Source organism: Chelonoidis abingdonii, chromosome 2 (genome assembly GCF_003597395.2).
Source record: "Chelonoidis abingdonii isolate Lonesome George chromosome 2, CheloAbing_2.0, whole genome shotgun sequence".
In the NCBI taxonomy this organism is placed as follows: domain Eukaryota; kingdom Metazoa; phylum Chordata; order Testudines; family Testudinidae; genus Chelonoidis; species Chelonoidis abingdonii.
Window position 1 is genome coordinate 280,311,803 of NC_133770.1, and position 25,869 is coordinate 280,337,671.

The 25,869-nt window shown below is 41.3% G+C and overlaps 1 protein-coding gene across 2 annotated transcripts in view; it reads left to right on the plus strand.

The window, feature by feature from the left end:
- FAM91A1 (family with sequence similarity 91 member A1) overlaps positions 1 to 25,869 on the plus strand; it is a 69,223-nt gene that overhangs the window by 28,941 nt on the left and 14,413 nt on the right. For both annotated transcript variants that reach the window (XM_032803476.2, XM_032803477.2), the window contains exons 16-23: positions 1,750 to 1,898; positions 3,704 to 3,838; positions 6,123 to 6,236; positions 8,146 to 8,218; positions 10,321 to 10,470; positions 10,977 to 11,084; positions 11,493 to 11,616; positions 12,977 to 13,046. In XM_032803476.2, coding sequence (XP_032659367.1) covers positions 1,750 to 1,898; positions 3,704 to 3,838; positions 6,123 to 6,236; positions 8,146 to 8,218; positions 10,321 to 10,470; positions 10,977 to 11,084; positions 11,493 to 11,616; positions 12,977 to 13,046 — 923 coding nt within the window. The remainder of the gene's footprint in view (positions 1 to 1,749; positions 1,899 to 3,703; positions 3,839 to 6,122; positions 6,237 to 8,145; positions 8,219 to 10,320; positions 10,471 to 10,976; positions 11,085 to 11,492; positions 11,617 to 12,976; positions 13,047 to 25,869) is intronic.

The following is a 25,869-nucleotide window of genomic DNA, read 5'->3' on the forward strand; positions in this document are numbered from 1 at the left end:
CTGCCTGGTGAGACGGCAAAGACATCCCGGTTGCCGGCATTACCTAATGCTCACAGTGGAGAATTGAGCACTGCCCTCTATCAGTACTGAGTGGTCCGTTGGAACTGTTGCCATCTTTGGCACCAATGATGACTGTGGTACAGACCACATCTTTAGAATGAGTACGGACCCTGGTGTCTGTGCTGTCTTCAGAGTTACTAGCAAATGGGAATGTGATATCCTGGCCAGTCCTCAGGGTACTGACTCCTTTTCCTACCTCAATGCCGATACAGCCAGCATACTGGGTCTCAGATGAGGCACCATATTTGTTCACTCCATGCAGGATGGCTTCCTTGTTACCTTCTGATGACTTTGAAGGTTCATCAAACTTAGGGACAGTGCTTGGCATTTTACTTAGAGAAGACAGCCTTTTTGGACATTTCCTTGACCTTTTGTTTCCTATGCGGATTGAATGAAGAATCAGGTGGTTTCTATGGAGATTATTTCCAGATGGATAACTTCCTGTATTACTACAGCTTATGGAGTAGCTCAGTCTGCATCCCCACAGTCATGGGCTCATTGGATGAGTGCCCAAGTGTTGTCAATTGCATTTTTCAGCAATGTTTCAATATTGGATATTTGTCAGGCTGTGATATGAGGTTCTGTATGTACTTTTTACCAAACATTATTTAGTTACTGAAGCATCTCTGTTAGAGAAAAACTTTGTGAAGGCAGTGCTACAATCATTATTTAAATAGACTCCAAGTTCTACCTCTGATTACTGCTTGTGAGTTGCCTGAGTGGAATACACATCTACAACCACTGACATAAAAAATGGCTACTTTTCAGTTCTGTAATTGTTCTTTGAGATGTATTTCACAACCCACCCTCCCTTCCCTCTGCATTGAAGTCTCTGCTCTTGACATTTGGTGGGATGGAACTATGAGGGTGTCAGTTGCCAGGGGAGGGGCTAATGGCCATAGGGCACATGTACCACCTCTGGGTATAGCTAGGCAAAGTTCTTTGGCTTCGGTGGATTGGGCACGCACTCGCATCTGAGTGGAATACATGTCTGCACCCACGCCTTGACCAGGTAACCATTTTTCTTTAATATTAGATATTGAATCTTGTAATTCACTGAGTAGGAAACTTTTCTTCATATGGTCAAGTAGGCAGTGAGGTATAAGTTATGCTTCTCTATCAGAGGCCAAATTGGCATAGATTTGAAATACTGCTTTGTAGTAGTTAAGTAGTACGTCAGTATGTCAGCGTATTCTTGAATACTTCCAGGATTCCAGGTGCTAGACATAATCCTTTCCTGGCCAAAACATTGGCATTGGCCATTTCTGTAGCATTGGATAAAAAGCAAGATAACAGCTAGTTTTTTATGTATTCCATTTTCTCTGGCCTATGTTTTTGTTCCCGAGTAAGCAGAGTAGATGCCAATTTAACTTTATATTTCAATGGTTTGTTATAACACATCTTCTAGAACATAGTCAAAAATACCTGATTAAGATATTGAGGTAGCTTAAACAGTCAAAAGCCAAGCTGCTTAATGTTAAAAGTTCAACTCTGAAAAACAGGTCTGTAAAAATAGTGTATCTCTGTATTCTAATGACAGACTAGACTCTTCTACTTTCAGCCTGAAGAACCAACCTATCTCAGGGAAAGAACTGGATTGTTTTCTGATTCATATGTTAGAATTGTTACTGGTTGTGTATGTTCCTTTTCTAGCTGTATTCAAAGTGTCTTTTGATGCTATTAATGTAGGTTTTCCTTTGGATCTCTTACGATGTGAGAGTTTGCTGGGCTTGGATCCTGCAACCTGCAGTAGAGTTCTCAACAAAAACTATATGCTACTTGTCTCCATGGCGCCACTCACCAATGAAATTCGACCCATCAGCAGCTGCACTCCCCAGGTGAAAATCCATTTTGAAAGGAATCTGAGTCTGTGATATTATTGCACTTCATTTTTGAAATAATACTTTTAACATAAAGGCAGTTTTCTTTGGCTCTTTTTCACAGAAAGTACCTTAATTAGAATTTTTGCTCTAAATGATTTGCACGTAAAACAGTATTATTATAGTATCAGAGGGGTAGCCATGTTAGTCTTGATCTGTAAAAGCAGCAAAGAGTCCTGTGGTACCTTATAGACTAACAGACTTATTGGAGCATGAGCTTTCGTGGGTGCATCCGACGAAGTGGGTATTCACCCACGAAAGCTCATGCTCCAATACGTCTGTTAGTCTATAAAGTGCCACAGGACTCTTTGCTGCTTTTACAGTATTATTATAGTACAATTGTTTCAGGAAAATCAGAATTTAGTGAGGTATAATGTGCATATTTATTATTAAGCTGAATTTATTTACTAAATGTCTGCATGGTAATTATCTCTCTAGTTAAAAAGTTCAGTGACAGATGTTCCCGTATATATATTTAATATTTTGAATTCATGTTCTTACTGTGAGCCCTTTGGATATAAAATCTTCTAATCTCTTATCAGTGTAAATGCCAGGAAACAAAATAGATATTTTGCATCTTCCAGGAGAGATAATATTTTAGAATCTATTTCACTCTTCTGTACTCATGTTGAGTAGCACATAGTAAGGTACTGCACCATAACAATAAGGGTGGTATAATAAAGCCCTTAATTTGTTCTCTAAAATAACACACTCTATTCCGGCTGTCCCCTTTATCCCCACCTCCCAGGCATGCACGGCCCTTCTGCACGAGCCCCAGCCACCTGGAGCTGACAGCATGAGCTCATTTAAAAAAGAAAAGAGAAAGGAAAACAGTTTTGCCTCCCTTGACGCATACCCGCACCTCCCTTGGGAGGCCCACCCCATAGTCTGAGAACTGCTGGCTTAGAGCATCTTCATTAAAGTGCTACATTGTTTTAAGTGTTGACTTGCCCTCACATGATACATTCTGTCAACGTTTCCCAAATGCTGGGTCATGGCCCCCTGAGGGTGCCTGAAGAACTAAGTGTGGGGAAGGTTTAAGAAGACTTCTCCTGTGTTCTCCAGGTTATCAGCTTTCATTAAGAATAAATAAGTAAAACAACCCTGAATGGTAAATAAACTAAGATGGATACACCTTTCACGACATATGCCAGAGCTGTGGGAGAAGGGGTGCCATAGGCTTAATTTTCCAGAAGGGGGATCAGCTTTCAAAACTTTAGGAAAATGATATTATATAATCCTCTGTGAAGCTACTGTATCTTGCTTCCTGAGTTTGTTTACTTAGTGTATTACTTAGCTTCACATATCAGACCTCCGCAGTGAAAGTTAGAATAGCAAAACATATGGTGCAGTATAAATTAAAAGGAAAACTAATGTCAACAACTTGGTAACCAAATTCTATAGAACAACCAGCTTGTTTACAGCATGTGTTTGAGCAAGTGTCCAATAGCTGTGTACGTACTGTACCTTTAGCAGACTTTAACAAATCTAGCTTTCAAGCAGGAGTGTCCTTCCCATTTCTGTTATACCCTGGGAATGAGGGGACAGGTGAGTTTGAAGCTTAAAATTGGATTCACCGTATAATAGTGAGGTGCAGCTACTGGCCATGAGGTCAGTCCCATCTGCTTGTAAGGGTTACGGTTTAAGTGTACCAAACTGTAGTAAAATAACAAAGTTCTGCAGTTTTTCCTAACCTATAATTGTACTTGTAATAGTTGCAATTCAAATGATGCTTTTTTATCTTTTGATTGATCTTTCTCCAGCATATTGGACCAGCTATACCAGAAGTTAGCTCAGTTTGGTTCAAATTGTATATTTACCATATTACTGGTCAAGGACCACCATCCCTATTGCTGTCTAAAGGGACAAGGCTTAGAAAACTTCCAGATATTTTTCAGGTACATTTTTATATGCCTTTTTTTTTCTCTTTTCCTCCTTCCAAAATGGAATCTGAATTTTCTCCCAATGAGGGAACTGTTCATTGCTTCTGTTGTGGTTTGTATCAATGCCATTCCAGCAAACTTGATGCTACTTCCCTCAGCTTTTATTTAATGCATCATACTACAGTTCCTCTTAGTATGAAGTAAACACTTTTTAGATGGTGGTGGTGGTTGTTCAGAACTGTCTGGACACATAGGAGGCTGCAGTAGCAGAAGATTTATGAGGAGTAAGCATATCTTTGCTGAGAAAGATTAGGCTTCTACCCCACAGTGCAAAGATTCTACCATAGGGAATCAGATCTCTCTTCTTCCTTCATCTCCCAAACAAAACAAAATAAAAATCTCTCACACGCACATTTCTCTCAAAGTTTGAGAAGATGGTTAAGATGAACACCTTTATTCTGGAGACTGTTCGGGTCCTAGAACAGAGATTTTTTTGAAGCACCTGGAGATGTCTTCTGCAATTAGGATGAGACTGTTCATATTGCTTTGGATTGACTAAAGGAGGTATGGCAGTTTTCTCCTACCATTTTGTCTGTGTCAATGATGTTAAATGGAAGACGCAATCCTGGTAGTGAAAGTTGCAATGGCTGAGGTAAACTTGGCTGCACTAAAATTATAGCATCTCTTCCTAGTCAAATATCAATTTAAACTGAGGAACAGGACTATATATTCTTCATGTCTCCCTTCCCAAAGAGAATTGAGACATTTAAGAAACTGATCTTGTGAGTGAGTGGAGGTAGACAGAGAGATGCATGCATTCTTTGAGGTAGCTACAGTAGCAACAGATCAGTGTTTGTTGACATCAGGAATGAAAACACAGAGTGTCATAAACAGATAGCTAAGGGTTAATGTTTCTTTTACCTGTAAAGGGTTAACAAAGGGAACCAAACACCTGACCAGAGGACCAATCAGGAAACAAGGTTTTTCAAATCTCAAGGGAGGGGGTTATTTCCCTTTGTTGTGAGACTCGGGGCATCTGAGTCTTGGGGTCCCCCAGGGAAGGTTTTGGGGAGACCAGAGTGAGCCAGGCACTGGAATTCCTGGCTGGTGGCAGCGCTATCAGATCTAAGCTGGTAATTAAGCTTGGAAGTTTCATGGACACTACGGTTCAGAATTGAGACTTATGCTTTATGACATGTTGGCTAGCGGTGGGATAAAGATAAGAATCCAGAAGACAGTAGGAATATTATATTTTTCTTTTCTCTGCTAGGGGCTTTTAAGCAGAGAGAAAGGGTTTGGGTTTGAAAGGAGCCACAGAGATCTTGTTTTGCTCTGTCTCCCTCATTTTATATCCTATTTTTTGTTTAAAAATTGGCATGAGGAAAAGTTATGTCTCAAAAATCAAGTAATAAAAGGTCAGGTGAGTGTGGATTCCCAGTCTGCAAAGAGGTTCTATAATACTAACAAACTGGATCTTGATTCTAGCTTTGAGGCCTAACCCAAAGCTTCAGTACTTAGCAAATGTGTGGTGTGATGATTTTATTTTTTATTTTTTTTTTTTGTTTATATGTAGCTGCCTTATACATTTCCTTATGGAATCAGATATGAGGTTTGCTGACATAGCAGACTTTCCTTGTACCAAAAATTCTCAAGTTTTATACCAATACATTTTTTCTTGGGACCTCTTATCCATCTGCACACCCTTTTTTTGTTACCATGCAAAAATGTTGTTGGTCTTGTTTCCACTATTGCTTGTTGCAGTGTCATTTTGTTAAAAATATACACTTTTTATCAGGAGACATTCCTCGGACTTTTCAATTTTCCGAAACGAGGCTCTGTCACAACCATATCTTTAGAGAAGAGGAAGGTGCTTCCATGTCATTATTTTTCTCTGAAGATATACTCCACGTTGATAGAACACCACTGTCATTCTGAGTACTGCTGGCAAATTTGAAGTTTCTCACCACATATTCTTACCTTCCAAATTTATATGAGAATATTTTAATCTCCCTTTCTCAAGGAACATTGTGGTATCTGCACATTGCTGCAAAGACTTGTGACAGATGTATCTTGTTCGTACTAGCATGTCAGGAAACCTCAAACCTCTCAATTCTGCCTCCATCACTAGAAGGAGCGTGGGAATAAAAGTGATGTTATGACACAATATAAGATTGTATATTGCTGAAAATACTGGCAGTAATTTCCTAATTGTAACACTTTACTATTAGCCTAATGATTTAGCTTTTATATACTTGAACAATCCATTACTACTGCTTTTTATTTTGTTTCTTTCTTTTAGGGTTATGATCGCTTACTAATAACTTCTTGGGGTCACGACCCAGGAGTAGTCCTAACTTCGAACGTATTGACAATGTTGAATGATGCTTTAACACATTCTGCCGTTCTAATTCAGGTATTTTATATGAATATGATAAAATGTACTTAATTTCAGTAATTTTTTTTTCTTATATGTAATGTAAGAGGTGGCTGAATGAAACTGGAAAAACTTGACATTTTTTTCAAAACTCTTTCTGTTTTTTTTCAAAATTTTGAACTTAGAAAAATTTTGACTGGCTTTATTGTGTAGTTTGTATATTGCTGTGTCACTAAAATGTTGAACCAAAGCTATTGTGTGATTCATATAAAGTTATATGGATAAAATTGTAGTCCATGTATTAAAATGTAGTCAACAAGTACGGGATGCATCACAATTGTACTTTATAGATGCCTGTTTTTTCAAAGTTCAATACTAAATTTTTTTTTATTGAAGTTATTTCTTTCTGATCATATAATCTTTTTATCTTAGTACAATTTTGTACTAACTTTTAGGGTGTTTTTGTACTCTTGCACAACTTTTTGTTCACAGACTTTCCTACAAACTGTATCCCAGACTCTTTGCTTATTATTTTAACTGTATTAACTCTGGAAAGGAGGGTAAGTTAAGCAACTTTAACAAAGAAAAGAGGTTTTCAGGTGAGATGGATTTGATGAGGTAGATACATGAAGGTTATTCATATGTCTGGAGAGGCATATGAGAAGCACAGGCATGAGAACTAGGGATGCAGCAGGTGCTGCAGCACCCCCAGTTTCACTGTGAAAAGTTTGCTGGTGCTGTCAGAAGGAAGCTAGCATTATTTCATGATTCTTGAGAATCCCATGTGGTGTGAGTGGGAATTTGTACTTTTTTCATTGCTTTTGAGTGTACATGGTTTGCAGTTTTGTTAGATTGATTTCAGCACTCCCACTATAAAAAGTGTTCCAGCATCACTGATGAGAAGGTTTTTGAACCAAGGCTCTTGGACATCTGGGATTTGGGGAGGCCAAAAGAGAGGTGCAGTATTAAAGATGAGAGAAGATAAGGCCATAGACAAGGGTTTTGGCATAAGTGTGGCTAAGAAAGTGATGTACCTGAGCAATATTGCAAAGTGGTGAGATGCAGATTCACAGGTGAAGGGGATGTGAGAAGGCAGTTTCAAAGTGAAGGAAAATACTGAGGTTTATAGGCCAAGATGGTGTGTGATAAGAGGTAGTTCTGTTTGAAAATGTTCTCATCTAAGAAAAGCACCTCTTGAGAGACTATTTGGTATTTAGGTCTTGTATCTAAATCAAAAACAGCTAAACATAATTCACTATTGCTTTTGGTGTGAAGACCATTTCTATGGCTCTTCATAAACATCTGAAATGAAGGGTTCTTTAATTAAATTATTCACATTAACTACTACATCGGTTTTTTAAAAAATATATATAGGTATGTCTGTCTTTAATGTTTTAGTGAAATAAATACCATAGTATGATATTGTGTATGAATCCTTTTTTGTATTTCACTGGTTTAGCTAAAATCTTTGAGATATAGAAAACAACTGAAAGAAAAAGTAATAACTCAAATAAGTGAGCGGTTAGGATTACATTAAGTAACTTTCATATTGTGTATATACCACCAAATGCTTCACCTGTAAGGGCCTCCGTGAAAAAAAAAAGCAATTACTTGAGTATTTCTATGGATGATGGTCTCCATGCTGTGATACCATTTTGAAACTAATAATTGTCACTGAACTTGGTAGTTATGATTAGTAAAAACACAGAGCTAACTGTTCCTCTTTTACTACATTTTAACTTTGAGTTGCTTACATTAATATTTGTTTAAAATTACTAACCACAATCTTCAGTATATAAGCATCTTATCTGGTCTACTTGTTTGTTACATTAGCATTACCAATTTGGCCTTTCTTAAACAAAAGAGAACAAATAGAACTGAGAAATCAATGCAAGCTCTAGTAGTGTATATGGATTTCTTTCCCTGATTTTAATTTCTTGGTGTTCAGGGACATGGCATGCACGGAATGGGGGAAACTATGCATATTCCTTTCCCATTTGAGGAAGCAGAACAGCAAGGAGGTAACTGTCTTTAATGTGAATTCTGCAACAAAGGCTTCAGTGCTATTGTACAACTATCTTGTATGGTGAGGCTAAACTAAATATATTAATGCCTACTTTCTAATAGCAGAGGATTACATTGTTACTAGCTATTGATTAAAGTTGGAAGAGAAAATTGAAGGGATCCTTACATAGTGTCCACAGGGTGCTGCTGTAAATGTAGGGGAAGATAGTCTTATTGTGACTATTACCACAATTCCCAATTAATTTACTGGCCCTCTTTCTTTCCCTGCATAAACTTACTGGGACAACACCAGCTTTTATTGCCCATCATTGCTTGTACATGCACCTCCTTGCTGCTCTTTGTGTCGCATGCAAGTTTATTGAAAAAATGTATTCTTCACAAGACTCATCACTGCTGTGATGCCTACAGAACACTGCCAAATGAAAACATTTAGGCGGTTAGTGAGCTCCTAATTGTGCATTCAGCTAAACTATCTTGACTATTACTCTGGGGCACGACTGTAATACAGAAAATAAAAAATTGAACACTGTTTTTTTTTTAAAAAGCTCCAAGTTAATGATGTCCCCTTTTAAATTTCCTAATCTTCACTTTCAAGGTCTGCACAATCATAATTGCTTTTAGTGAAGCAGAAATTTACTGATTGTGAAGTGCTTCTTAAACTTATTTTAGTCAATCATTTTGAAGATTAACAGGGGTGGAGAGGAAGATGATGGTCATGTACAATAGAACCTCAAAGATATGAACACCAGAATTACGGACTTTCCAGTCAACCGGATACCCTGTGGAACCAGAAGTAGTCAGACAGACTGCAAACACTTTACTGCCTCGGGGCTTTAGCTCTGGGGCTCAAGGCTTCAGTCTCACAACTCTGTACCCAGCTTCTGCCCCGTGGGGGGTGCTGGGACTCGGGGCTTCAGCTCAACAGGAAAGTGCTGGTTTGAGCCCCAGCACACCCCGACCCCAGGCCGAAGCCAGGAACAGAGCCGTGGGGCTGAAGCCCTGGCATTGCTCCTGGGGCAGAAACCCCAAACCCTGGTACCCCCTGTGAGGCTGAAACCAGGAGCAGAGCCACAGGGTTGAAGTGACGAGCCCCTGCGGTCCGTCCATGTCTAAAGCCCTGAGCCCTCGTGTGCCTGAGGGTCAGAAGCTTTGACACACACCCCTAAGGCTGCAACCCCAATCCCCCACCCCTCCCAGTGGCAGAAGTCCTTAACGTCTTGTTCAGCGTTATGGAGAACCTCCGTTCCCAAAGTGTCTGGAACTTTGAGGTTCTACTGTACTTCCAAGCTGAGCTCTCTCTGTACAAAGTATGAGATTTAACACCTGAAACTGTAAATTGGTGCTGGACAAAATACAAACCAACATAAACCATCCATTAGTTTTCTGATCTGAGTCTGAATCCAGTTTATTTGTTTAGGTTTACAATGAGCTATTTTCTCCATTCCCTTCTCCTTCTGTTGGTCTTTGGCAAAGTGGCGCACATCCTTTCACCCTGATCCTCAGGTGGAAAGTTTTGAGCTGACAGTCAGAAGAATCTTTCTCACTCCCTCCCCCCCCCATCCTGGCATCAACAGCTGGATGTCAAAACCCAGTTGTTCCTCTGTGACCAGACTCAAAACCTGGGAGCACTGCAGTATTATCTTGTGTTTCATAATGTACAGTACGTCACATAAAATCTGGGCCAAAGTACTGTGGAAGATCCAGATTGCATTGGAAGAGATGGACTTCAGTGAGGTCCAGCAATGAAATTGGTATACTCTACCATCTAGCAGATGAAGGGATGTATGCGGAAAATGGCTCCCACTAATTCTTGCATCATCTCTTCCCTCCTTGCCACTGTATCTTAAGGTACTATGTTGTTTTTGGAATGGGGAAGAAGCTATCCATTTACCTAGTTTCCCATACCATACCCACCGTCGTGATATCTGAGCCTACGAGCTACAGAAGGAAGGAAAATCTCCAAATGCCTAAATGAACCGCCATCAGAAGTCTACCCCTGACTTCCTGGATATTAACTAATAGTGGTGCTATGGCTGCTGTACTACCTTTTTGCAGTGATGCAAAGGCAAACTTGTGTACTTTTTTTTTTCTGTGCTAGACTTCTCTCGTGTGAATATGGGTGTTCATAAAGCATTGAGAATATTAAGTGACAAAGTGGATTTGCAGCATTTTTGTGGATATGTTACCATGTTGAATCCTTCCAGTCAACTCACAAACAGAAAGCTGAGTAATGCTTCTGATGGAAAAGGTTAGTTAGCAGTGCAGACTATTTGTTTGGTGGCCAATGTTTTTGAATTCATGTGCTGTCTTTTAAACAAAAAGCAAGGTGTATAAATTTATTGTGTAGAATATAGAAATAAGTACAAAACAAAATCTTCTCTTGAAACCATCAACTCTTTAATGTTTTATTTTGAAAACAAAATTGTGTATTTAAGTAGAAGTGATGGAGAAGTTTCCTTTAAAAGCTGTGGCACCTTATAGACTAACAGACGTATTAGAGCATGAGCTTTCGTGGGTGAATACCCACTTCGTCGGATGCATGTTTTCCTTTAATTATTTTAATCAGGTAAGAGCCCTGTGTTTTTCTTTATTCTTTTATGCCATGCATCTGGATTACTGTCCTTAGGTAAATAGTTTGAGGTACTTTGGGTTCATTGTCAGTACATCACATATGAGTAAAATTTGTGTATTCTATACATCAGGAGGTAACTAAGCTAATCTTCAACTAAGTATTATTAAATATCTTAAATTTAGGTGAGCTTGAATTGGCATCAGGATCTGATGTAAATGGGAGCACAGAATCATTTGAAATTGTTATTGAAGACACATCTGTGGATTCTGCAGCTAAGCAAAGCCCTGAAGGTAAGATCTTACAAATGACCTATTATTTACTGGAAGATAAAATCTCCCTTAGATTTTTTTGTCCAGTCAGAAATCTAGTATTAAAGTATCTAAACACACAATATAAGCATTGCCTAATACCTCCTCTAGTGCTGTCTTTTAAGCAAATAGTACACATTAACAGTGTTGCATTATCTAAACATCAATGTGTCAAATACATTAATTTTTTTTTTTGTTAATGTGTGTTAACGCAGACCTCTTAAATCTTTTTTTTTTTGCTCAGAATTGTTTGAAGTGTTCTGTCTTGTAAATATTGTGTAAGTTTTAGAACGAATGAGAGATAGGAACCGTTTGGTACAGTTTAGCTACTGACTTTCAATTTACTGTTCTCTTCAGTAAACTTTTCAGTCTCTTGTTTACATCTTGCAGTACCCACAACAGAACTGGAATGGGTTCCCCTGGAATTATGCTTTGGAATCCCACTCTTTAGCTCTGAATTAAACCAGAAAGTCTGCAGAAAAATTGCTGCCCATGGACTATGTAGAAAAGAAAGGTAAGGTGTCTTTTGCCACAGCCATTGTGTGCAGAACTTATCTGTGCTTTGGAAATGCAATAAATTAAAGTAAAAATGGTAGTACTATATCATGTTATTACATTGTAGGAGTCACTTTTATGCTCCAAGATACTTGCTGTAATATACATTCCCATAGCTCATTGATCATAGCTCAAGTCCTAGTAATATTTGGCTGCTATTGTCAGCGTGGGCATCATACAACAATGTATGGTGTGTGAGCGGAGATTAGAATAATTAAAATCTTGCCTTGCAATTTATCTTTGTTGTAGATTAAATTTCACATTGCAATTGATTAATATAGCAGAATGTTTTTCGAAAGGAATTTTATTTTAGTTTGGAGACTATAAGAAATTGGATTTCTGATGGTAATTTGTTTAATCTCTTGCTCAATGAGGTCTCTGACAGACAATTTTAGTTGCAGCTGTTTCACTGAAATGCAGCACCTTTGATTAGATTACATGTCTTAAATTAATGGTGGCTTCTCTATGTGTGGATAAATACAGTCCTTTGCAGAGGGACAGGGCAGAGGGAAGTAGGCATAGAGAGCCTTTACACAAACTTTCCTCTCATCATCAAAATTCTAGCAAAATTCACATTCTATAAGAGCTAATAATGTAGTAGCTTTACTGCATTTCATTTTGGGAAGGGAATTCTTATGCACTTATGGACTTAAGTGATGGCCACTGATCTTTATTCCTCATTTTGAAGGTGGCTTTTCATTATAGTTCATGTATTCTTTGGCAAAACCTGTCTGATTTAGGGGCACAATTTCAGAGGCTGTGTGTAACAGCCATTTGAAAATGTGGCCCTAATTAGGCCTCTGCCGTGAGGCTCTTACAGGTAAATAGGTTGCTTGTCACCTTTTTTTGGAGCCTTTGCCGTGTTGCATTTTAAGAAGTAACTTAACGCTAAGAACCACTGTATATCATGCCTTTCTAAAACGGTCTAGCATAAGAAGCAAGAATGAAGTTTAATATATTATTCATGCTTTGTGTACGTTATAAATATTGAGTAAAACTTTCAACCACACCTTTGTGTCATAGTAACAAACATAAATAACTTCAGGAAATTGGATATTCACTTGTTGAATGGAACAAAACTGAGGCAGTTAAAAGCAGGGAGTAGGGGGTTGGAGTTTAGTTAGCAATTTACCTCTTATAGAATGATAGTATTACATTATTCTGTTTTATCTTAACAAGTAGTGTCAAGAACCTCTAGAGCTGCTCTTAAGATCGTGAGCCTGGTATTCTAGTCCACTACAGTAACAATATGTATTGACGCGTGCACCTTTTTAGACACGTGCTATGTTTTACAGCTTTTCGTTTTTTCATTTTGACAGCCTTCAAAAACTCTTGCATTCCAGTAGAAAGCTGTCCCTTCAGGTTCTTAACTTTGTTTATTCATTCCAGGTAAGGAAAAAAAATCAAAATGTAGAAACTTCTGCATGGTCTGTCTTTTGGTTTTGGCTTTTTTGTTAAATGTTCTTGTGTAGAAGTCTGTGGCTCATTCACTTTTTAAAGGCAGAACTATTAAGGACATTCATATTAAGTCTCATTATTTTCTGACATTTTATTGAAATAAGAGGGGAAAAATACCATTGTTTGGTTATTTACTTGGTATGTTGTCACCGCTCCATGTATAATCAATGTCCCCTGTTTGTAAGGGATTTCAAAGCAAAAGGAGAGAGAGAGAGATTTGAAACATGGTTATAACATCCTAAATATTATTAAGGGACTCTAGGCAAGTGTAGCCTCAGGTACTACATAGTAATCTTCTAAATATCAAGTTGACCATATCCCTTTTAAGAGAAATATTTTTATTTAAAACTGTCATTGTTTAGTAATGAAATCTCTTGTCCAAAATTTAGCCAAGTCTGAAGTGACAGATGAAAACTGCTGTTAAATTCTAGTTTTATTAGTTGAAGAAGTCTGGTGTGTTTCTTCATGTAAACAATGAAGTGATGAGTTAACTTTAAAAAGAAAATGGGTAAAACTCTTTGTTATGTTTTGGAAGGCTTTTTATTTAAGAACATTGATGTAGCATGTTTACCTGGGAATTTCCTCTACAGTGCCGTAGTATTTCTACAGTTGCCATGTAAGCATTCAATCTGTTGAAATTCTATGATATATATGAGGATACACATGTGCATAGTAGCTGACAAGTCTTTCCTATGTCTGTTGATACTTATAAGGCGGTTGCAGCTGTTCCTCCGTCCATCTGGGAAAGAGGCCATACCCCCTCGCTCCAAGCCTGCTGGAAGGGCACTGTTTGGGGAGGAATTAGCATTGGAGTCTCCGCCACTTTACGGGGTAACACAGTAGTGAGTCTAGGGGCCGTGGTCCACTGACTGGACAGGGCACCAAACAGTTAGAGGCTCTAGCCTACGATCAGGGTAGAGAAGCAATGTCTATAAGCCCTGGCCCTCAGGCAGTGCAGGGCAGCAAGGAGGCTTTGGCTGGTATTCAGGACATAGCAGTAACAAGTCTATTAGCTCAGACCCTCAAATAAGCAAGTTTAGGAGCCCATGCCCTCAGACAGGACAGAGCAGCAAGGTCAGGAGGCTCTGGTTTGTATTCATGACAGAGCAATAAGCGCAAACAGGACGGGGCAGCAAACAGTTGGGGGTCCTGGCTCTGGCGGACTGCCAGTGAATGCAGGCCTTTCGGCCTATGATGGGGAGGCTGCCACCCCAGGGTTATGGTGGCAGGGGTAGGGAGATGCGGGCCCACCCGACTCCACTGTGTCTCAGCCCAAGGCCCTACCAGTGACGGAGTGGTCTGCTGCTAGGTCACTGGGAAATCTGGCTGCAACACGCTGGCTAGCTGTCAGTCAGCAACACAACTGAACTATATTTGGCTCCCCTGGGCTACTTCCTACTCTTCTGGGTCCTGGGGGTCATCGTCCGTCTCGCTGGGATAAACAGTTAATGGCAGGTCCCAGCAATTCCTTGGTGTATCCGGTGACTCACAGCTCTGGCAGTCTGTCCAGATCTCGGGTGCTACAGCAGTTGCTGTCAGGTCTGAACTCCAGCAGCAGAGGAGAGATGTCCTTCTTCTCTGGCAGCTCCTCTCCAACTTAGCTGGAGGGCCTGCCTTTTATACTTCCGGTTCCTGTCCCGCCCCTCTACTTCCAGTCTGGTGGGTGTGAGTGTCCCGGCTCTGCTCACCAGGGGGCAGTTGCAGCCGTTCCTCCATTCATTTGGGAGGGAGGCCTTGCCCCCTCACTTCAGTACCACTTGTTCCCCACAGGCCCATCTGTCTTAATAAGATTAGGTCTTTTGGAGGATAACATAACCAGGTTTTTTTGTGTGTGCCCAGGCCATTAAAGCTGATCATGCCACTTATAAAAAGGAAACCACCTCCCTTAATATTGTGACTACAGTATGTGTGTCTGTCTCAGACAAGGACAAATTATATGTTGGGGGACTGCTGTTCTAAAATTATTTTTTGTCCTGGTTTGCTCTGACACTGGGCCTCTGACACACCTTTTAATGATGGCTTTGCACTTTCCTATAATTTCTGAGATTAATAACTATTTTATACAGCACCATAAGTGTGGTACAATGTCTCCCTGTTTTGGCAGTAGCTGTTGCTAAGAAGCGTTCTGGATTGTCATAGTCCAGATGCTATTTTGTCCTCTCTTTCTAATAATAACGTGGACAAGGTGTGAAACTACAAAGGAAACCACTATGCTCACTTTTGAAGTGGCCCTGCATATTCCCACTTATGAGTAATGTGTTGAGTTGTGCAGCCTAATCATAGAATATCAGGGTTAGAGGGGACCTCAGAAAGGTCATCTAGTCCAACCCCCTGCTCAAAGCAGGACCAATTCCCAACTAAATCATCCCAGCCAGGGCTTTGTCAAGCCTGACCTTAAAACCTCTAAGGAAGAAGATTCCACCACCAACCTAGGTAACCCATTCCAGTGCTTCACCACTCTCTAAGTGAAAAAGTTTTTCCTAATATCCAACCTAGACCTCCCTGTGGTAAACGTCTGTCTCAAATCTGGACCTTAGCGTCCAAAATCTGGGTGCTTACTATGAACTTCCCCAAGCTTTTACCAGCTTGGATCTTATGTCGCTGCCACCAACCAGGATTCAGTGCCTGGTACACTGAAGCCCCCCAAAATCGTCCCTAGGGAACCGCTCCCAAGACCCAGAACCCCTGGGTCTCCTTATCTCAAAACGGGAAACAGTTCCTCCCCCTGTGTCTCCGTCGTTATCTGATCCCCAGCTCCCTCCTGGCTGAGCCTGGGCGAGTGCAGAACTTAACTCTTGAATTACAAACGAAAGGCCAATCAAACCTCTCTCCTAAGGCGACTGCATTCAAACCTAGTAAAGCTCAAACACTTAACAGAGATTTTCCACGTCCCCCTTAACCTGTAGCCTACCAGGTAAGACAACGCGTAAAACCGTCAAACAGGTTGTAAAAGAAACATATTTATGAAAAAGAAAGAAAATACAGAAAATATACCACACTGCAATAGCTGTCAATTACAGGCTCTGTGCTCGATTAACGATATTAGGAATACACAGTGATCTCAAAAATAGCCATTTAACAGACTGCAGTCATTTATTGCACACATGTAAGCACACACTTCCCATATCATTAATTGCTTGTGCCTTTGTACTCACACTTGGTAACAGATAGAAGAATTCAGAACAGGACACGCGTTTTGGAGATAGAAGGAAAGATGCTCTACACAGCCGGGAGAAACAAAGAAAGATGCACAGCTAGCCGCGCGTCCATTCCCGCCCCTTGACTTTTTAAAATAATCCAGTTTTCTGGATTAGTCCTCTGGTCTAGGGTGTTGGTTTCCCTCCTTGATTCACTCCTTTACAGTAAAGAAATTACCTTACTATCTGACTGGATCTCGACACAAATATAACACACCACTGCGACTTGGAAGAATCTCATAGCTCGCCATTGTCATATGTCATCAGTATACGAGAGAAACGGCGAGTCATAGATCATGCTCTCTTGGAAGCCTCCTTTGAGTGAGTAGAAAGAGAGCTTATCAAATCCCCCCTCATACTCTCTCTCTGTCGACCTCTATACCATCCACGGTCCAAGTGTCTCTCGTGCAGCCTTCGGGCTCAAGAAGTAGTGATCGCTAGTCCCCCAAACTCCTCTATCATTGTTGCCCTCCACTGGACTCTTTCCATTATTTCCACACAAAGCCTTCTGATATAACATTTGATTCTGCCGAGTCAAAACTCGTAAAACATGTGCGTGGTCAGATTCTAACTTATATGATATATGAGACCAGTCTCAACCTCCAAGGTGCCCAAACATCGCAATTAATACTGCGTGCGATGACCACGTATGATCCACATTCCTGATTGCGTGTTGACAATGCCTCGATGCATCTATCGGCTACTTATACAGCCCAAAATGCCGATTAGACCTTCATTAAGGCGCCACATAAGGGCTCGACATGTTTCTAGTATCCAGCTTCCATCCACTGTAACCCATAGTCGCTCCCTTTTCTGCCCATGGCCTGGCTTGCGACTGCCATCCTACCAAGTGCCTCTCAGGTCCTCACTAGGTACTCTGTGAAAACAGATATGCCAATCATGTAGTTCTTCCGGACAAGGCATGGCCAGTGTGTTTCCTACCACTCAGTGCAGCGGCAATGTTTCCTATAGAAGGCAGTTGGAGGCTCTAGTCCGTCAGCGAAATCCTACCTTGGTGAATCCCACGCTGACTGTATACTAGCGTAGATCACTGTATTCCTTCTATAGTGCTTCAGAATGATTCCAGTGAGCGACTGGCTGTCGGCTCACATGATAGTCTTTCCAGGCTGTGTGGCTCCGAAGTGCTCACTGGATTTTAGTTCCTTCCGCCTGCCACTTCACTCCTCAGCTATCCCTCTTTCTGTATGAACGATGGGCATACATTTAGCCTTTTTTCCAGTCATCAGGACTCTCCCCCAGTTCACGTGAGTTTTTCAAAGATAATGGCCAAATGGCGCAATCACATCTCGCTGACTCCTTTAGCACCCTCAGATGCGCTCATCCGGCCCCATGGACTTGTGCTCATCCAGTTTTCTAAATAGTCCCGAACTACTTACTTTCTCCACAGAGGCTTGGTACCTTCTCCCCTATACTGTGCCTACCCAGTGCAGCAGTCTGGGTGCTGACCTTTGTTGAAGACAGAGGCAAAAAAGCATTGAGTACTTAGCTTTGTTTACATCCTCTGTCACTAGGTTGCCTCCCTCTTCAGTAAGGCGGTCCACATTCCTTTGACCCCACCTTCTTATGTCTAACAGACCTGAAGAAACCTTTCTTGTTACTTTAACATCTCTTGCTAGCGCAATCCATGTGATTTGGTCCTTCCTGATTTCATCCTGCATGTCTGAGCAATATTTTATACTCCTCACTGTGTCATTTGTCCTAGATCTGTACGCATCTTCTGATGTGAAGCATGTATATCTTGACTGTCAAGATTCACTCGTCGCACAAGGAATATTACTGTTACGCCAAGCCTGTGATGCCTACCATATGTTCCACTATCTGATCCTAACATTCAGGATGTTTTATTCCTGCAGATGCATCATAAAGGTCTCTCTGTATAGAAAAATTACACGCCATGCATCTCACAATAGACATCCTTACACTCTTGCCGACTCATGTTATTTTTCCCAGGGGATTCTCCTTAGAAGCATCAGGGTCCCTGAGGGGTAGGGTCAATGTCTCGGTATATTCGGTCCGGAGGGTTGTGAATATTCTGTGCTGGCCTCCTGCTCCTTCCTTCTGTCATGAAGTCCACTAGTGAAATCCGTCGCCCATTAGGTGCTCGACGATATTCACACAGGTTTCCAAAAAATAGCTATCTTGGCCTTACCGCTGATGCGTACTATACTCTTACCCTGGTTTGTGAGTGATAGCAGCGCAGCTCGCAAGAATGCTCTGCCCTTCTGCGTATCCTTAGCACTCAAGGGCATTGGACCAGGAAATCTGTGTCCCCTGTGCGGTATCCTAAGAAATACATATCCTGGAATTGTTCTGTATTGCAGACTGAATGCTCTCCAGCAGGATATTCAGGTGTGATTAAAGTCTCCATTGAGAACCAGGGCCTAGCGCTCTAAATGATGCGACCCTAGATTCCTCGCTCGCGCTGCTAGGTAGGAACAATGCCTCAGTGATGTAACAACGGTACAATCCCCATCTGAGAGAATTAGAGCAAAAGTTACAATATAGCAGAAACTCTCACTACCACTACTCATCACTCCTCTGTGCTGCAAAACCGACATATCCCTCACTTAATCCCAGATGATCTCTTAGCGCTTTTTCTCGTGTGACGTTATGCACTCACTTAGGCAACCCTCAGTCACTCTAGCGAGCTCATTAGTTGCTCTCGCATTAAGGTTATCAATTCCTAACTACCGGGACTTCCTGCACGTTGGTCGTCTGCCAAAACCGGTCCTGTGTTTCCTTTTCCAATAGAGCAGCTGTTATCGCTGCCTCATTGCCCTCAAGAAAACCTCATCACAATCATGCGTGAGATCAGCTCAATGGCCCACCAAGTCTGCTGAGCTCTTCTTCCGGAATCAACTCCATAGAAATTCCTTTGGAGCTGTGGGACTTCGCTAGTGTGTATCGCCACTGCTTGCTTTCTCTCATGTCTGTGTCTAATATTGCGCATTTTGTGTCACTGCAAGTAGGACTTGCATAGCTCCAATAGATCCCAATCGGTCAGCCAAATCAATTGACCCGCTGCGAGACTCCCGTAGTTCGACTCCCATGGTTCTTGATTCTTGAGCGATCAGGTAGTCCTCCTATATCGCCCAACTTCTAGACTAGTGCTGTGCTTCCTCCCAATAATCAGGCATCTATCCCGACTCGCCCCATCCTGGCTTGGTACTCCTCATTCTCCCCTAACGATGGATGCTGGTCGCAGTGAGAGACCACGTATAAGTGCCTCCTCCTCTCACACTAGGTGCCAATCGGTTAGATCTATGCTTCCACAACATTATTACCCTGTTAAAGCACATCTGTCGTGGACCTACCATACCTCATTTTCCCCTCTCAGTGCATCTTCTTGCAAAACATTCCATGAGTACCGGGCGTGTGTGGCTGTCGAGCATGTAAAGTTCCCTTTTATTTCAGTTGGCTTTGTAGGTGCTCAAGCTCTTAAATAGACCCTATGACTACAGAATCTTTGTTTGAACTTAAATTCCCTCATAGCTATAACTTTACCTGTCTACTACACACATGGCAAAGAGCACCAGACTTGACGGCAAGGAAGTTAACTTTTCACAGATTTGTTAAATGTTCCCACGTGTTCTCAATGCAAAGTGGTCTTCCTCTCTATATTGTTAATACACACTTCAATAACTACATACTACATGCCATGGAGGTTCTGTTTTTAAGGACTGATTTGGATGACCCCATCCACTCTTGTGGAGAGGTCATGCATTGGGATTCATGGAAACCACTGTGTCTCTTCTAAATCAGACATATACAGGAAAAGTCAAATTTCCAGTCTTGCATGGACAGAGGTGAGGTCTAACAAGCAATTTAGTGTGTCAGTGCAGTGCAATCAGTATTATAGGTCAAACAGTCAGCTCAAAGGGTATACCATCTTTCCTGAAGGTTATTTTTTTTTTAAAAAAAAAAATTAAGTAATTGCAAAAGAAAAGTCCCATCAAGAGCATGCATGGGGACAGACAAACCAAACATACAATACTAAAGGAACTGGCCATTTGAAAAACCAGATTTTGATTCATATAACTGTGAATTACCCATTATCAGCAACAATTAGTAAAATCCATTTCCACTGTAATGCTTTAACTTTTCTGCCTGCTGAGAATAATCCTAATGGGCCCTAGAAAGCACTGGAATTCATATCACTAAATGCATTTTCTTTACTTGCTTTGTAAAGGACGTACCTAAATGTGCATACGAATGGTACAGCAACGTCGTTTTTCACTAAAAACATGCTCATAAATTGCAGCAGTATTACCCTTCCCAAAGGTAAAAGCTTCATTGCCAACCTATAACAAATGGAAATTTGTGGCTCCTCAGAATATCTAAAATAAACCCTTCTGCAATCAAGAGCACAGAGTGGGTTCTCTTCTCCTGGCCTAGGCGCGCTGTGTATTATTTAAAAACTATGTCAAGTATTGTAGGAATTTCAAAGACTGAAATGATATATGCAGAAAAATATGGATCCACTAGGGACTTTATTCACATATTTATGGGGGACAGATTAAAAAAATAATAAATTTTTGGAAGGAAGTATTAATGGACTATATGGCGGCACTGTGAACTGCATTCCCTGAAAACATGGAACTTTGTATCTCAAGCTTTTAAAAAATGATTTGTGCTGAGCAATCTTAAACAGAAAGGAATAGATGTATTTGACCATGGATCAGTACATATTAGTGTGAGTCAAGAAACATTGACAATAAAAACTTTTCTTGAACAGAGCAATGAACAGTTGAAAATAAGTTCATTTGCATCACTGCTCTTTTTCTGGGAGGAAGATGAGGAGAGTAACACTAGAAGATTTTCTTTCACTATTATGCAAAGAACGTTCATGTGCATTCCTAAAAATGACTTACCAGCAGCCACTTAAGCATTTATATGTAGCATGTTTTTTTCCTCCTCTTTACAAACCAACCTGTTATTCTCACAACATTCCTGTAAAATAGGTAAGTTATCATTATCCGAATTTGCATAGGAGAAAATTGCTTATCACAAGACTGGTAATGTCAGAGCTGAACTCTGGATCCTAGCTCCTTTACCCAGGTGCTCATATTATTAGTATAACTCATCTGTTGATATTCATCCCTCCCATTGTCATTGATAAGAACCCTATTGATTGTGTGTAAGGTAATTTTTTGCTCATATTGTCTGCTTTAGAGACTAGTAAAAAATCTTCCAGCACAATCATAAATCACACTCAAGGACAGTTTAAGAGGAAAATGTTTCCTGCATCTCTTGGTCAAACTCCCAGAAGGATATTCAACATTAGTACACTCCAACAGCATCCCCCACAGTTAGAATTCTCGGAAGTGGTGTACCTTGCAGAGACTAAACATGCCAATTAAACAATTGGCCTGTTATTCAAGGCTTAGGATAAGAACTATTCTGCTGGAGGCCGAACATGGGCTGTCACCTCACAGAGGTGGACAAGCATGAGACATGTTGACAGGGCCATTTTGGAACACTTTCATGGAATGGTATGGACAGAGCACTTCACTCTTTCTCAATTGCCACAGCAATTCTTCACTTTAGAAACAAAGGAGGCAAAAAAACAGTTGTGCAATAACAAACCAGTTTTGAAAAATTGTACATTGAAAGCTACTATGAGTGCCAGCGCAGAAAGTATTCTTCCTGGTGTATTATGCTGTAATGTTCTTGAGGAAGTCTGTGTCTTAGGTCTATTGTAACTGTGATGCAGGGTACCTGACTCTATTTATTGATGGCGCTGAAAATGGTTACACAAAATCCCAGTGAATATCACAGTGCAAGCTAGAGCTGCCCCCGGCGAAGCATTTAACTTTATTTGGGGCCCCCCCCAAAACTGGTTCCATAAAAACCTCACAGCAGGGAAATGAGGCAGAAGTTCTGAATGCTTATTCTGTAACACCACATGGTAAAGTACGTTGATACTGAATGTTCCATTTTCCTTATGAACAAGGAAATAAGGGGAAAATTTTTAGCTTTGGCAGGAACACCCCATTTTTCCCATGCACTAAGTCTTTCCAAGCTTAAAGCCTTGTTTGACACATTCAGGGCCCTCCAAAACAGGGAAAGTCTGAGAGGTCCACCAAAACAGTTTGTCAGAGTCGTGTATTATTTCATGCCATTCCCTCCTTAGCTGCTATAGGGATTCCATTGTATCTTCGTAGTTCCTAGATGCCATTGATATGAACCACCCAAATTATTATTCCGATTCAGAAGTGGTTTGACAAAGATAGAGAATTAATTTGAAGAGGGCATAGTTGGGAAAGAGTAGATAAATGATTCTTAAGACTGGCTGACTGCAGGCAGTTGCAACATTACAATCCTAGGGCCAAGGTAGCACAATCATGTACTAGGAAAAAAACGAATGGGCTTTCTGCCTGGACAAAGTAAGGGCTTGTGGCAAGGCCCTTGTTTCAGCCAGAATCAGTGCAGTTTTGAAAGAAGAACGAATATAGAAAAAAGGCAAGAATGAGAGAGTATGTGTTCATCATCTGCCTAGACGTAGCAGGCATTCTGGTTGTGTGGGAAAACAAGGGATCCGGGACTAACTGGATTTCCTGCCCTGCTAGATAGAATAGAATGGCCAACCAGACTGCGTAGATTTTGGCTAACTGAATAGCCCTTTCTTGTCCAAAGAATTACATTCAAATCTGCTTGAGACTGTCTATAAAATTGCCATGCACTGCTCAGGGAAAATTTTTTGCGCCGCTGCCAAAACAATAACTGCCAAGCAAACAACAGTAGCCAGCACACGATTCTACTGTAAAATGCCTTGGGATATTGGAGAGCTGTAGGAAGGGAGACCGAACTGGCTGGGTCCTCACAGACACACCTGGATGACATGGTCCCAGGCTACCACCTCTTGAACTAAACAGCCTCCCAGGCGCCGCTAATACGAGGTAGCTGTGGTGGCTCGCGCGCTCCTACCCAGAACGTTACATTGCCACGCAATTAGCGCCAATTCAGTAGATATACAAACTGACATGTGGTCTGCCATGCTTTTGGAATTCCAGTTTTTCGCACTCGAATGGAGAGTTATCTCTGAGATTTTGTGCCTACTAGGAATATATGGTGCTGTTAGAGACTTGCTTCTTATTAAGCGATAGATGAATCATACGATAATACAGATTTAAGATAGTGATGTGCTCTGTAAAGAGCAAACTGATCCTATAAGAGACTATATATAGTAGAATGCTTAGACACAAGCCTGCATAAAAGCGACATAAAGTCTAAGGTCCTATATCGAGTAGGGCTGGACACACCTGCTGGTGCAAGGCATGTCTCGAAAACATCCGAAGTCGGCGCTGTGATCTTTTTCTTGTCTGAGGCGCCCTCCCATCCCATGTGCCTATAAAAACCTCACGGTAGGGGCGCACTGGAACAGAGTGGGCCATACTCCCCACTTTTTACTGGCTGTAAGGGCCGAGGGATGCGGGGAGGGGTATGAAGAGCAGGTGAAAGGTGGTCAGAAGTCTCTATGATCCACTGGAGCAGTGGCGGCCTTTCTGTGGTGGTGAAGTTATGCTGATGACAAGTGTTGCCGGAAGGCTTCGTGTAGCATGAAGGAAAGTAGCTTTGACACACTATTCCATAGAACCCTGCTATCAGTGCACTAATACCGGTTTCGAGAAAGATGGGCAGATGGCCACGGTTGTTGGTGCTGTGGCCCCTCATTTCAGGGCGCTTCCACTGCTCCTGTCCACAGCCCCCACCATGCCATTGACAACTGGGTCTCTGGATATTACAAAAACCCAGAGCTGATGTAGGTTAGGAAGTCAATACTGATAATGTAATAACAAGTAGACACAATATAGGATCATAATGAAATCTCGCTGTACATAGCTCAAGTGATCCGCATCAAGGGCAATTAGTCTCACATGGTGTGTGGTACGCCATGTAATAGCGGCCCCCAGCGCGAACGTATGTGGCTTAAACCACTTCGACTTCAGCCCCAGATAGCAGAGCCTTCAGGACCTACTGATCTAACGGCATCATGCCCACAACTGCTCTGTCGCAAGGCTCTGGACATTTCATGCCTATGTAGGGAACCCATGCGGTGAATACTAATGACGTTGGACTCACTAGTGCTATGATGGTCCTGTCTTGAAACTCTCATAGTTACCTCCTCTCAGTGGGCACAACGAACACGGTGGTCGAGACACCTGCCTACAGTGATACTGGCGGTAGCAAGCCATTCTCCTTCTGCGGTCTTCTGGTTTGCCAAGAACACTTATCAGCTACAGGGCCATGTGGATACATATTAAGAGATCTCAGATGTTACTGTTACAGGAACATTCGCTCATGTGTACGTAAACCCATCAGGTTTCTGGGAGATCATCTATATCCATAATGGCTCTAATACGCATCTGTTTATTATCTCCATATACGCTCTTCATATATCTAGTCCAGATGAAAGTGCCTAAAGGACTACCAAGTCTTTTGGATTCTGGCCTTACACTGTCTCATCTCCCATGCTCTGGTTAAAGCTTGGTACGCGTCAGTATGAAGGCTCCTGTTGATTCACACTTGACAAGCTAAGGACCACTGAACGATTAAGCTGCGCTATTCTGACTGTTGGCAGTTCCAAATATAAAAGGGAATGAACGAATTCAAAGTCACTGTCAGCAATAAGCTGCTCAAATGTTGATAGGATCAGATTTTATTGGTTTTGCCATGCTTTTGCACTATGTCCCTTTCTGCCAGTTTCAGTTTCTCTGAGACCTAAAGTCTAGATATCTGCCTCTTTGGTAATCTTGCTACATTGTCAACGCAGAATACAAGAAGTTGAGCCCGTGCGTGCCAGGTCTGATGATCACATAATGCCCTGTTAACCAGCACATTGCTATGCTGAATTAACTTCTGGTGATTGCCAGTGTCTGATCGGAAGAAGATTACTATTGTGCTGTGCATTTCTCCAGTGCATATGACATATCCTTGACTGTTCATTAGGATCTGAGTGAGAGACTATAGCTCAGAGAGGGTATGGCGGGAAAGCCCTTTCATTTGACTTCTGTGAGCTACAATTCCCTTTCACTGAAAATTAGGTGAGTGTATAAAATGGAAGATATTATGTGAGTGTTTTTCACAGAAAGCCATCCTTTGCCTGGTCACCTTCCTAACACTCCTTGAGGATCTGCTAAGAGGATCCTTCTCAGCTTATTGGGCATCCTCCAGTGCTGTTGCAAGTCATTCTCGTTGAGATCAGTAATGGACTAGAGTGATGAAGTCTCAATGGTGTTAGAAATGACAGATAGATTGGGAGAAATATTTAAGAGATGCTAATTTGCAGTCCATATTCATGCCACCTGAACGTATGGATTTCCTCAACCTCTTGAACAGTTTGGCTGCTGCTCTCCATACGCTTGTATATGTTTTCCCAGGTCCCAAGTATTGGAGAACTGACGGGCCTTATTGGGCTGATGCTGACAAGAACGTTCTGAGCATCTTTGTATGGATGAAGTAGTGATATTCCAACTAGTAGTGATATTCAGATGAAAGGATCTGTTTTCTGGGGAATCTTTGGATCTGATCCCCCA